We start from the raw sequence: 14,433 nt of genomic DNA on the forward strand, positions 1-14,433 counted from the left end.
ACAGGAAGAGTTCAGGAATCGATTGCAAACCTGGCAAAAGGCATGACAGCAATGGTGGAAAACTTCAAAGACTGTATTATACAATCTGTATAATCTGCTGGAAATCTCTTTCTGCCAATGGCAGAACAGTCAGTACTGTTCTAATCTGCCTTAAAGATAATGCCATCCTCTAAATGTTGGAGGGTCCAACAAGGGAAGATTCTGTTCTAGATCTTATTTTCACCAACAGAGAGGAACTGGCTGGAAATGATGGAAACCCTATTAATAATTATAATAATTAGCTAACATTCATATAGTGTTGTAAGGCTTGTAAAGCACTTTACATGTGTTATCCCACTCAATCCTCACAACCCAATGAAGTAGGTGCTATTATTAGCCCCATTTACAAATGAAGGAAAGAGGTTGAGACAGGTTAAGTAGTGGGCACAGGGTCACACAACTACCAAGTGTATGAAGCAGGATTTGAACTCAGGTTCTTGCAGTCCTGGACCATTTTCCTGTCCTGAGGCCACAGCTCTTTTCACACTCTGATGCTGATCGATGCATCTGATTCAAATGTTGCCTCCTACCTCTGACACATCACTGGCTTATAAACTTGTGTGTGTGTGTGTGTGTGTGTGTGTGTGTGTGTGTAAAACATGCACACATATATAATCTCCCTGGTGACTAAGCCTATATTCCATATCAGACATGCCAAGCATGTGGTCCATGGGCTAAGTGAAGCCCAAACCAGATTAAAATGTCCTTTTTAGAAATATTTTTTTTTTATTTATAGTACTGATTCATATTTTATTTTTTTATTTTTATTTTTTATTTTGTAATGTTTAACAATCACTGCCATACAATTGCGATTTTATCCCCCCCACCTACTTCCCACTCCCCCCCTCCCTCCCCACGACTGCATACGATTCTGTATAGATTCTACATATACTTTCCTATTGAGTATATTTTCACTATAGTCATGCTATGTAGTCAGACTAAGATAAATGAAAGAAATCGTATAACAAATCAGAACATGATACACAAACACATACACATACACAAACATGATCTGCTACAATATGTGAGTGACTTCCATATTTCTCTCTCTGAGTGTGGCAGGCATTTTGCCTTGAGATCCTCCATTGGGATTTTTTTTTTTTTTTTTCGGTAAGAAGTTCTTGTGTTATTACAAAAATCTAAGTCTACCAGAAAAAACTCTCACACACTGTGGTTGTTGCTGTGCATAAAGTTCTCCTGGTTCTGCTCCTTTCACTCAGCATCAGGTCATATAAGTCCTTCCAGGCCTCTCTGAAGTCTTCTTGTTCATCATTTCTTATGGCACAATAGTACTCCATTACATTCATATACCATAATTTATTCAGCCATTCCCCAATTGATGGACATCCCCTTGACTTCCAGTTTTTGGCAACTACATAGAGTGCTGCTATAAATATTTTTGTACATGTGGGACCCTTTCCCATTTTTATGATCTCTTGGGGATATAGTCCTAGTAGCGATATTGCTGGGTCAAAGGGTATGCACATTTTTGTAGCCCTTTGGGCATAGTTCCAAATTGCTCTCCAGAATGGTTGGATGCGCTCGCAGCTCCACCAACAATGAATTAGTGTTCCAACTTTCCCACATCCTCTCCAGCATTTATCATTTTCTTGTTCTGTCATGTTTGCCAATCTTATAGGTGTGATGTGGTACCTCAGAGTTGTTTTGATTTGCATCTCTCTAACCAATAGTGATTTAGAGCATTTTTTCATATGATTATAGATAGCTTTAATTTCTTCCTCTGAAAATTGCCTGTTCATATCCTTTGACCATTTATCAATTGGGGAATGACTTGTATGATTGTACATTTGGATCAGTTCTCTATATATTCTAGAAATGAGGCCTTTATCCCCGAGCTTAGCTGTAAAAATTCTTTCCCAATTTACTACATCCCTCCGGATTTTGGTTGCATTGGGTTTGGTTGTGCAAAAACTTCTCAGTTTAATGTAATCAAAGTTATCCATTTTGCATTTCATAATGCATTCTATCTCTCCTTTAGTAAAGAATTCTTCCCTTCTCCATAGATCTGATAAATACACTATTCCTCTTTTTAGAAATATTTAAGAAAAAATATAATAAAACACAGATCACATTTCACCATAAAGCTAACTCAATTCTATCAATCTTTTGCAGCCTGCAGGGATCCTTATGTGTGGTTTAGTGGCCCGTTTCTTTTTGAATCTGAAACCATCACTCACTTGAAGCTAAGGCGTACCCTTAGAGGATCAACCATCCACTACTTTACCCTCTAAGCTATCCAGCTTGGGAAGTCTTTTCTAGTGATATGAAGCAAATAGGCTGGCCACCCTATCCTTGGCCCCACCCAGGAGCAGGACAAAGAGGAACATGCCTTTACAAGTGTAAATATTTTAAAGATTTTTCTGTGTCTGGTACAGAGAGACACAATTCCAATAAAATCATGGGAAAAATGAATTTTTAAAAATCGTTATGCCAGACTTATCTTATGTTCTTTTTTTTCCATGGGAGTTAATAAACTGGTAGATTAGAGGGAATGAAGGAACTGCAGTTTACCTATCTTTTAGCAAAGCAGCTGTTTAAGGCTCTCATGCTATTCTCATAGTAAAAAACAACTCACAGATAGGAGAAAGGCCATAGTAAAACCGCTGCATTCAGAACAAATTACATGGCCATGCCTAAAAAGAGTTATGTCAACTTGTAAAGGACCCAGGGATCAAGCTACCTGGGCTGCTTAACATTTTTATTTAATGCCCTGGATAAAAACAGAGATGACATGTTTATCAAATCTGCAGATGATACAAAGCTGAGAGAGACAGCTAACACGCTTGAGGACAGAGTCAATTTTCAAAGAATTTGACAGGCTGGAACACTGGGTCACACAGAATAACATTAGAGGAAGCTAAGTGGGGCAATGAAAAGTGCTGGAACTGGAATCAAGAAGGCCTGAGTTCAAATCCTGTCTCAGACACTTCTGACTGTAGGCAAGTGACTTAACCTCTGTCTGCTTCAGTTTCTTCAACTGCAAAATAGGGATCTTTTATAAAAGCCTTGCCTTGCAGAGTTGTCATAAGGATCAAATGAGAAGTGTTATAACATGTAAGAAGTGTTATAGAAATGCTAACCATTGTTATCACCATTATTTATTAAGATGAAATTTTATAGAGACAAATGTAAAGTCTTAAACTTGAGTCCAAACATCAATTTCACAACTGGAAGCTGATAAGGATTTTGATAGTTCGCTTGGAAAATATTTGTAGCCTTTAGCAGACTGAAAAGCTCAATATGGCAGCCACGAAGGCTAATGTGACATTAGGCTGCACATTAAAAGAAGCAGAGAAACCTCACCCATAGAGGTGGGTGCCACATTTCAGGAAGGAAGCTGATAACCTAGTGAGCATTCAACCAGGATGATGAAAGGCCTTTACAACATGCCATGTGAGGACCGGTGGAAGAACTGGAGATGTTTGGCTGGAAAAAAGGAAGCTTGGGGGAGTGCAAGTGAGTAATGATATCTGTTCAAATACATGAATGGTTGTCATGGGGAAGAGAGGTTAGACATGTTCTGTCTGGCTGTGGAAGGATGAACTAGGAAAAGTTGGTGGAGGCTAGAGAGGTAGACTTAGGCTGTATGTCAGGAAATACTTCCTTAGCAATCAGAGCTATCTCTGAGTGGCCGGCCTGTCTGGTAGGCACTGGAGCTTCCTTCCCTCTTGGAGATCTTCAAAGTTTGATTGACCCACTTGTCAGGAATGTTACAGAGCAGACTATTTTTGTGGGTTGGGCTAAATGGCCCCTTAAGTCACTCTGAAATCTTAAATGCTGTGATTTTCTAATGCTCAACTAATAGTGGGATCTTCTGAAAACTGAGTGGGAGTTCCTACCACAATGGAGCATCTAGTAGGTATTTAATAAATTCTTCTTGATTGGGTCAGTGCTTATTTGAACAGACTTTAAAGCAGCAATTGTTGAAGAACACTTATCTGTCAGTCAATAAAAATTTTATTAGGCACCTACTATGTGCCAGCTTAAGTGCTAAGGATACAAAAAGAGACAAAAGACATTCCCAGCTCTCAAGGAGCTAACCTCACAATCTAACAGGGGAGAGACAACAAGCAAACAAATATGTACAAACAAGAAATGTACCAGAAAAAAATAGGAAATAATTTAAACAGGGGAGGCAGTAGAATTAAGAGGGGTTGGGAAATGCTTCCCGTAGACAGAAGATTGTATTTTAGGTGAGATTTGAAGGAAGCCAGTAGGCAGAGATGAAGAGAGAGAGAGTAATTCAGCCATGGGGGACAGTCAGAGAAAATGCCTGAAACTGAGCTGTACTGTTTAAAGAATTGCAAGAAGGCCAGTATCATTAGATCCATGAGTACACTTCACAGCATAAGTATAAGAAGACTGGGAAAGTAGGAGGTGGGGCTGAGTTATGAAAGGCTATGAATGCCAAACAGAGTTATATTTGATCCTGGAAGTGATAGGGAGCCCCAGATTAAGGAGATGTCATGGTTAGACCTGCATTTCAGGAAAACCACTCTGGCAGCTCGATGGCAAATGGACTGGAGTGAGGAGAGACTTGAGACCAGCAGATACAAAATATTTACAGTACTTTAAAAATATAAAGCATACTGCTATGTAATAGTCTGACTACATTTCCAATAACATTACATCCCACCTCCCTCCCTTTTTTCTTTTTTAAATGAGAAATGGTAAGTTACCTTTCCGTATTGCTTCCAGAAGTACACTCCTGGCATCGCTTATTACTGGCAGGGTTGATGGATGGCGCTTTGGCTCCGGAGCAGGAATAACTTGTGATGGAGGAGATGGAGGCATTAATGGAACATGAGGCCCAGGGGCAGTAGATGGGGGTGGGTGCACTCCAGAGAGAGGATGAGAAAGAGCTGCAACAGTGACAGGTGATGATGGCCGAATGCTGCCGGGAGGTGGCAGGGGAGGAGGTGGTGGAGGTGGAGGCAGCCCTTGCGCTTCCCCTGGTGGGAGTGGATGAACGGGTACAGTTTCACACACTGGGGCGGCTCTAGTGACTGGAGGGGAGGGCTGCACTAGAGGTGGCGCTATCGGAGGAGGAGCTGGGTGAAGGACTCCAGGTGCGATCTGTAGAGGAGCTGGCGGGGGCGGCACTGCTGGAGCTTGAAGAACAGCAGCTGGAGGTGGAGGTGGGGGAGGTCCTGGAGGGGGAGGGGTTGAAGTCATTGAAGCTCTTAATGAAGTAGTTGACAAGGCAGATGGAAGAGGAGGTGGAGGAGGTGGGGGTGTGGGGCTCACAAACACTGCTGTTCTGCCTGTGGCTGGTGACTGGGGCCTGCTTTCTACCAAGCCTGGAGCAGAGCTGAAACAACAATGATATGCCCCAATCAGTTAATAAAAACAGAAGATCTAAAACATATTTTCAAATGCATTAGTTAACCGGTATCTTTTGCCAGCAGTAATAATATTTACAGGTTCTTCTAAAAATTGTAAGATTTTTTTTTGGGAAGGAGCATGACAGGAAAAGGATATCTGTAAGAATTGTATAATGATAACAAGACAAGTGTAAATCATAAACATATTATAAATCCTTGATAATTATAATTTCACATTAGACCAGTTTCATTTAACTCTCATGCAAGGTCCAGCTAGTAAATAAATTCTTACACTCATATTCTATATTTTAGTAACAAGATGGATTAAGCTTGCACATTTATGGTACGACTGTATCTGTAGAAATCCTTGTGGCCAAGATAGGACTGTATTCAATCATGAGTATTTGGCCCCAATATGTATACTCTTAATTGAATCAATGATACTTATTATATACAGAGTTTGGTTGTGACAGATTTGTAAGAGCCATATATCTTCTGGATAATAGAGCCCAGAGTGAACAGAACATTCATTTCTACTCTAATTTGTAATGCAGGTCATCTTCCCTTAGAGAATTTATAATTTGTTAGATTCAGTAACTGACAGACTAATTTAAGCTTCAAAAAACACTTGAGAAAGATTATGAGCAGCACATCTGATTTTCTGCCCCCAATCCCGAAAATCCTTTTTCCAACACTTTACTGACACCCATCACCATATCTAAACTATTTTGCTTGACTTTCATTTCTTGGTCCTTTAAAACCGAACCCTTTAAAAGATTCCACTTTCCTCTCCCTTAGACAGCATTCTATTATTCATATGCAATCAGCAAAATCCTTCTTAAGAAATGTAAGTTTTTTTCATCACGGTAAGGTTCTTCTGTTGGAATACTTCACTGGAGAAAAAAAAAATGTAGCAACTCTTCTCAAGTGAAGTATTTACCCATGTACTTCATTCTGTTACCTGATGCAAGTAGGTGCGGGTTTTCCATCTCCTGCTGCATGCATTGGAGGAGGTGGAGGTGGTTCATGTGGTCTCACTAAGACCCTTTCCTCAGCTCTGTTTAGAAGTTCACTCATCTGACTAAAGGGTAATGCAGAAAGTGAGTAAGAGGCATCCATATGATCCACATAAGCCTGAGGTCTAAAGAACAGAAAATATTTAGTATGTTAGTGTCTCATTTTTTTGCAACAATATTGGAAATGAGTTATTCCACCTAAGTGACAACTTCTAAAAAACCATTTTTGTTGGAAATCTTTTCAAAATATAAGGATCCCAAAAGTCTTAAAGCTCTAATAGATTAATACTGCAGGAAGACTTTTGAGATTCTCAGACTTCGGAGCCTTAACAGGAAGTACTTTCCTACAAAGCATTTATGAACAATCTCAGATCTCCCTAATCCTAAAAAGTCTCTAAGGCCTTGATCCTTCTACCCCATTCTCTCCTCCCCCTTCACAGTCAAATAGCTTGAAAAAGCTGCCTACATTTGCTGCCTCCAATGCTTAACAACTCCCTCTTTCCCCAACCCCTTTAATCTGATTTTTGCCACTAACACCGTACTGTGAAATCACCCTTTCAAAGATCTCCAATGATCCCCAAATGAGTTTTTAAAAAATCCTCCACTTTCACTTCTCTGCACCTTCTGACTTGATCACTCCCTCCTACTGAATACTCTTTCATGCTTTTGATTCAGAGACCTCCCCACTAACCTGAGTCTCTTCTTGCCTCTTTTATAATTTGCTTTGTTTCCTTTTCTATTTGCTCCTTTGCCCCACTCCTTAAGATGAGAGTTTCCTGGGCTTCTGTCCTAGAGCCTCTTTTATTCACTCTCTACGTTTTGCCCCCTGGTAATCTTACTTCCTATGAGGATGACTACCAAATACTTATTTCCAAGTCTTATTACTTGTCTGAGCTCTAGATTCAAACCTCTGGCTGCTGATAGGAGAATTCCAAGAGTCCCAGAACACCTCAAATGAACATGACCTAAACTAGGCTTGTTAATTTTCTCCTTACCTTTTGCCTCCACCATTTCTATCACTATTCACTCAGTATCCTGTGCCTGAAACCTGGGCATATAGTCATATCACTTCAAAACTGCTCTGGGTCTCAGTCTCCTCATATGTAAAAGGAGAACAATAATACTAAATCAAATATTAGAATTTCCCACCATTGGCCTGTAGGATGCACCTGTCTGTGTTTGCAAGCTTTGCTGCTTCCTAAGATGACCATGACTTTGAAGAGAGAATGAATGCCTGCCTTTAATGAACATTCCTATCCCATTCCACCTCTTTTGGAAACTTGCCCCCTTTATTATTCCTTTTCTTTCACTTATCTTTGATTTCTCCTTATTCATTGCCTCCTTTCTCATGAACTACAAATCAGGAGACAGGATCACTGGAAAAAGATAGAGCTGGAAGGGACTTCAAAAGGTATTTAGTCTAACTCCTTTATTTTAAAGATGAAGAAACTGAGTCCTAGGGGGAACAAGGTGACTTATCCAAAGTCACACAAAAGTAAGTGTCTGAGGTAGGATTTTCAACTAGTTCTTCTGACTCCAGAAGCAGAGCTCTTTCCCTGATTCCACCCTGGCTCCTTTCTACATTCTTAAACAACCCAAACTGGACTCTGCTATTTCTTCAAGCTATCATTCAGTTTCTCTTTTTCCTTTTGTAGCCAAATTCTTGGACGGAGCCATCTACATTTGTTGCCTGCACTTTTTTACATTCTAATTTTTTCTTATTCCCTTGTCTTCCTACTTTACTCCCTGATGGAAGCTACTTTCTTCAAGGACACCAATATCTCCTAAATATTAAATCCAGTGAACTTTTCTTCAGTTTTCATTTCATTAAACCAGGAACTCTTAACCTGCATCTGTGGCCATTAAAATATATACACATTTTCATAACTGTATAGCAATAAATATAGTCTATTTATTTTGTGCATTTAAAAACATTCTGAAAAAGGGGTCCATGGGCTTTGTTAGACTGTCAAAGGGGTATATGATAAAAAGAAATTAAGGACCTCTAAATCAAAACATTCTAGGGTATTTGCACAGTCAACAACCTCCTCCTGCATACTTTCTTCACCTTTGGCTTCCATGACAGGACTCTCTCCCGGTTGTTCTCTTGCCTCTTTGACCATATCTCCTCAAACTCCTTTGCTTATTCCTACTGTTGTACTGGGACCCCTTCTCTATATTCTCTTTCCCTTGGCTTCACTTAACACCTCTGTGCAAATGACTATCCAATTTATGTACTCAGTCTTGAATCAATCAATACTCATTTATTAAATGCTTACTATGTACTTGGCTGGCACTTTACCAAGCACTCAGGAAACAAAACAAAAAGCAAAACTAGTTTCTGTCCTCAAGGAAATAACAGGGGGGACCACATGTCTATAAAGCAAGGGGACCTCAGAGGGGAAAGTACTAACAACAGTTTTCCTATGAAAGGTGGCAAATGAACTGAGTCTTGAAGGAAGCCAGGGAGGCAGACGTGAGAGGAAACATTCCAGGAATGCAATGGGAAGGGGGACACAAGCACAGAAACAAGGGGATGGAGCAATGTGTGTGAGGAGCAACAAGAAGGCCAATATGGCTGGGACCATGGGCCATATACCATATGGAGATTAATTTAAAAAGATTAGAAAGTGATTAGATTTGAAAATACCAAAAGAAAATACTAAAGGAATTCATACTTAACGCTAGAGAGCTAACAGTGATAGAGTGGAATTTGTTGAGGGAGGGGAGGCTGACCTAGTCAGCCACGCTCTTTGGGAATGGTACACTCTGGCAGCTGCACACATGATGGTGGCTGCTATTTGTCCTTTGTTCTCTAAGAAGACTGCGACATCAGGAGGGTGATGCCATGACTTAGCAAGTGAACTGGATTTAAGTGAGGGTGGGCTTGCAAAGTCACCAGCCTCACCTCCTCCTTCAGAGCTAGCTGGGTCCAGTAGAAAAATAGATCAGGATGACCAGAGACGGCCCCTGAAGACGATGGATAGGAATGAGGAGAGACTGGAGGCAGGGGGACTAAGTACAAGGCCACTGTAATAGTCCAGGTGATAAGGAAAAGGGTTTGAACTAGGGTGGTGACTGAGTAAGTGGAGAGAAGGCAATATATACAAGAGATGTGGAGGTTTAGAAATGACAAAATTTGATAACTGCATGGATAGAATAGCTGAGTGAGAATGAGGTGATGAGGATAACACCAAGGATCTGAACATGGTGACTAGATGGATGGTGGTACCAAGAATAAAGAATTTTGGAAAACAGGAGAGTTTTGGGGAAAAGATGTATTGTTTTTGGATGTGCTGAATTTGATATGCCTATGGGACATCCATTTAGAAATGTCCTGCAGAGGGGCAACTAGGTGTGGCAGTGGACAGAGCACTGGCCTTGGAGTCAGTACAAATCTGGCCTTAGAAAATTACTAGCTGTGTGACCCTGGGCAAGTCACTTAACTCCAATCGACTCAAAAACAAAAAGAAAAAAAAAAACCCAAGAAAAAACCCCAAAGAAATATCCAGTAGGCTTGCTGGTGATGTAGGACTGGAATTCAGAAGAGAGACTGTCTGGATATATAAATGCATTACTAGCATATAAATGAATTATTAGCATAGAGATAAATATGTGTACAGGTGTGGGTTTGTACGTTGTATGTAAAATCTAAGTATGTATATATCTAACTCCAGTTCCACACTACTGCCTGTTAGTTATTTCTGTCAGGATATCCCACCCGCATAAAAAACTCAACAGCTCTAAAATGGAATTCATTATTATCTCCATCCCTCCTACAAACTTCCATCTTTCTTTGAAAGGTTCTTTTATCTTTCCAGCCACTAGAGTTCCCCACCTTGGAATCATCATGGACTCTTTCCTTCCCTTCTCTCTCCATTATTGTAATTTAATGAATTTCATTACTTTTAATGTCAATTCCCATCAGTCCCTTTCTTTAATGAATGTACAGAAATAGAATCTTCCATTTATTAAAGTTATCTTAAATGCTTACTTAATTTATGGAGACATAAATTCTATGTACAGTATTGAATTTTTTTAATGATTTTTATCTGAAAAAAAGTTAAGTCTGATTTTCATCTTTTGCATTAATCCTTCACAAAGGGTCTTAGTCACAGTGCCATATCCCTAGTGGCCATTTTATTTACCAACATGAGCCCTTGAGAGCTGGGGGAGAAGGACTCAAACACAAATGGATGTTCCATACCTCTGAGAAGGCAGGGTTGGTAGTTTGGGGAAAACTCTAGTTTTGCATTTATCATTTCAATACAAGGAGAAAGGCTTGTGGGAGGGGAAAGGGCATCAGAATTTATGAGTTTCAGAACCTCTTTCACATACCACCAAATCATTAGTACTTAAGAAACAATGCTACCCCCATCATGAAGCTCCAGGGGGCAGCTCCAAGGGGCTCACTCTACTGCTAATGTCAGTATGACAGTGCTGGAGACAAAGAAAGGCAAAGAAATAATTCCCAGATCTGTAGGAGTTCATGTCTCTATAATGCCCCACATGATTTTCTAAAGAGGACGTAATTCTAAGAGACATCTCCCCCTCTCCTCCTCCTCTTGGAATCCTTCAAATCTCAACTAAAATCCCGTATTCTATAGGATATCTTTCCTGATCCAAAATGCTAGTGTTTTCTTTCTAAGATTATTTCCAGTTTACCCTATATATATCTTGCCTGCACATGACTGGATGTTGTTGTTCAGTTATGCCTTCGTGATCCCATTAGGGTTGGTTTTTTTTTTTTTTCAGCCAGTGATACTGGAGTGATTTGCCATTTCCTCATTCAGCTCATTTTAGAGATGAAAAGAACTGAGGCAAACAGGCTTAAGTGACACAGCTAGAAAGAGTCTGAGGTCTGATTTGAACTTAGGAAGATGAGTTCCTGCCTCCAGTCCTAGCACTCTACCCGCTGTGCCACCTTTTGCTGTACATCCTGCATTAAACTGTGAGCTCCCTGAGAATGCCTCTGTATTTAGACCTTACCTAGCACAGCTTCAAGGCCCACAGCAGGTGCTTAACAATATTTACTGAATAATTGACATTTATAGCTACTACATTTATACTCATACTTCTGCAAGAAGACTTCTTACAAAATAACACCTAGAAAGAAAAGGAACCTTGGTTCAAATTGAGAAGCCGGGCCATTAGCAACTTCACTTGGCTTATGTAAGGGATTCACATCATCTTCCGCAAGCTCGGGACCTTGAGCTAACTTTTGCCATTCTCTCCTCCGGTCATGAGGTGCCCTTGGCACTTTTTCTGGTTCAAGAGGACGATCTAGATTTTTCTGCTGTAACAGAGGTACAGAAACAAAGCCAAAAAGCAAATGAAATTTATAAGAGCTCATAATGAATCAAAATAAAATGCTCAAAATCGTATAGAAAATTGTAACATCCAGGGACTCTCCTGGACATTACAGTTAATTTACTGAGCTAATTCTTGACTACTTGGTTTGTTACCTCCAGATTCCTTGAATATTTAATCTAGAATCTGACTGTTTCCCTCACGCAAACACGACTCGCCTTTGTTTTCAATCCTACTAAATGAAAAGTACTTCTCTCATCAGCTCACCATACTGCCTGGAATTTCTACTGTTAGTACTGTCCCTTAATTACCTTCTTAATTTTATATATATGGTAGTTGGGTTATACAATCTGTTAAGGAAAACAAGTTAGCTATCTAAACACACTGGGAAGAATAAGTTTATGTGATGAATCCAATGTTATCCAGTGTCACACAAAAGAACAATTCTATTGGAAAACAGAATACAAAACATGTGAGTTTTCAAAACACAGAAGTTATCACAGACTTTTTGGTCTCAGGACTCTTTCATGCTCATAAAAATTATTGAGGATCCTTCAAAGAGTTTTTGTCTCTATGGATTATATCTATTGATATTTACTGTATTAAGAATTAAAACATCTTAGTAAAGAGTGAAAATAGTTTTTGACCCTACAGTTCCCCTACAGACCCCTGGGCCATACTTTGAGAACCTGTGAGGCAGAGAAAGGACCATAGCGCCCTACCTGGCTCCAGTGGGAAAAAGTAGTTTGAGGGACATCCTGAAGGTCCTGGGAACCTACAAGGGTCTAAAAGGTAGGTAGATGGGAAACAAAAACAAAATTTTCTAACTACATAATTTTGTCTCATGTTGACCTTGATTCTTTCTACTTTCTATATTTTCTACATTCATGGAAAAAAGAATTAGGAAGAATCTACATAGCCAGAAGTTTTAATTAATGATGATTTTCATTCAACTTTTTTTTGTTTTTACATTAGCCATTTGCCTTTCTAAAATTCCAACTTTTATCAAAAAAAAGGCAAATTTCAATAAATGAGTTCTATCAGGGATTCAGTAAAAGTCAAACACTGAAAACTTTCTGCCCGTGTTCCATGCCTGCCTGATCTTCTTAAAGGGCCCAAGAACTTCTGAGTTCCGATCTAGGTTATTCAGGTCAACCTCCTGCACCATCTGCAGCTGTACGGAGTAAGACACTGCAAGATTCTCAATCATCAAAGAAAGATTCTGTTATGCCCCTGTGTATTACGGTTCAACCATTCATATATTTGAGAGTGATTCTCAGTATGGACTGAAACAAAAAGGAGTACTTAGATAATCTAGAAAACTAAACAAATTAATGAGAATACCTCATCACCACCAAATCTTAACGTAGCTAGGCATTCCTGTTATTCTGTGATTTACCAAAGTTTTCTTATTCACTTCTGCACTTTTTTTAGCCTTCCTAACCTACACTTCACGGTCAAAAGTAGGATCTAGAAGCACCCTACTCTCTCAGCAGAATTCAGAATTACATAGTGTAGGTGACGATTTTTAAAAATGATACAAAAAGTTTGTGATATTTGTTATATGCTAAGTGTGTGTTTCTGTCATGCTGTTACCATGTAAGGGCAGGAGCCCCCACTTATATCATTTTCCAATGTCTGTCACCTCATAAAAAAGTTTGAAAAGACTCATTTATGTCCTCTAATATCCCCTCTATGGTTGAAAAGATGGTTGGCTACATCACTAACTGAAAATGTAAAAGGGAATTGTATTTCATATGGGTAAAAAACAAAAAAACAAAAAACCCCACACTAATGTAAAAAGAGCTGATTTTAAAAAAATCTGTTGGAAATAAAATACCTTCTGCTTTCTCTTTTCCTTTCTCTTGTCTTCGGTGTCCTGTAACATTTTTTCTTTCCATAGATCAAAGAAATATGAAGGATTGGTATAAAACTTCAAACCCTCTTTACCATCATCCCTGAAGTAAAATAATTCAGATAAAACACATTGTAGAACCCAGAGAGTATAAGTATAGTGTAACACTAAGAAGCATGGAAAAAGGAAATTATTGAACAATTATACTAAAAGCAATCAATTCATGAAGATAAAACACAGAGAATATATCAAATAAACCAAAACATGAAATAAGGGAAATAACTGCTTCAATACAAAGTGATACTGAATCAGATACTTTGAACACTCAGAACTTGGACAGAAAAAAGTGGAAATAGAAAAGGTATTTATTTTAAAGTTAACTGAAATGGTCTTCTATAAATTTTTTATTTAAAATATGGACAATCGAGACTTATTTCCCACACTAAATTTTCTTATTAATGGGCTCATTGGGATTTACAAGTGGTGAAAAGCTTTCTTTCTTTCTCTCTCTCTTTCTTTCCTTCCTTCCTTTATCAAGGGTGGTAGTGTCTTCTGAAATCAAGAACTTTGGGATATTCTGTTCCAATATCCTAAATTAAATTAAACTCTAAAGTATTTCTGAGGTAGGAAACCTACAAACTAACAATGTTACTTTAAATAACAAAACATTTTTTAAACAGGATAATACCTTGTCTTTGCTTTGTTTTTTTAGTGATCACTGTAAACATAATAACCCTGATCTACTACAGTGCCTGGGAATTAAGAAAGAAAGGACGAAAGGAAGAGAGAGACCTTTCTAAAATAAAAACTGATAGCACTTTACAGAGAAAGTCTCTATTAAAAAAACAGTTTCTCCTAGCATTAACTG

The 14,433-nt window shown here is 39.0% G+C and overlaps 1 protein-coding gene across 3 annotated transcripts in view; it reads right to left on the bottom strand.

Annotated features, from left to right (window-relative positions):
- WASF1 (WASP family member 1) overlaps positions 1-14,433 on the bottom strand; it is a 143,440-nt gene that overhangs the window by 1,814 nt on the left and 127,193 nt on the right. Inside the window, exons 7-10 of one of the 3 annotated variants that reach the window (XM_072643042.1) lie at positions 13,551-13,668; positions 11,524-11,693; positions 6,346-6,525; positions 4,740-5,371 (exon numbers count right to left, since the gene is read on the bottom strand). In XM_072643042.1, coding sequence (XP_072499143.1) covers positions 4,740-5,371; positions 6,346-6,525; positions 11,524-11,693; positions 13,551-13,668 — 1,100 coding nt within the window. Of the gene's footprint in view, positions 1-4,739; positions 5,372-6,345; positions 6,526-11,523; positions 11,697-13,550; positions 13,669-14,433 lie in introns of all 3 variants that reach the window. The other 2 variants (XM_072643043.1, XM_072643041.1) reach the window with 2 other exon arrangements.

The sequence above is a fragment of the Notamacropus eugenii genome, chromosome 2, assembly GCF_028372415.1.
Source record: "Notamacropus eugenii isolate mMacEug1 chromosome 2, mMacEug1.pri_v2, whole genome shotgun sequence".
Lineage (NCBI taxonomy): Eukaryota > Metazoa > Chordata > Mammalia > Diprotodontia > Macropodidae > Notamacropus > Notamacropus eugenii.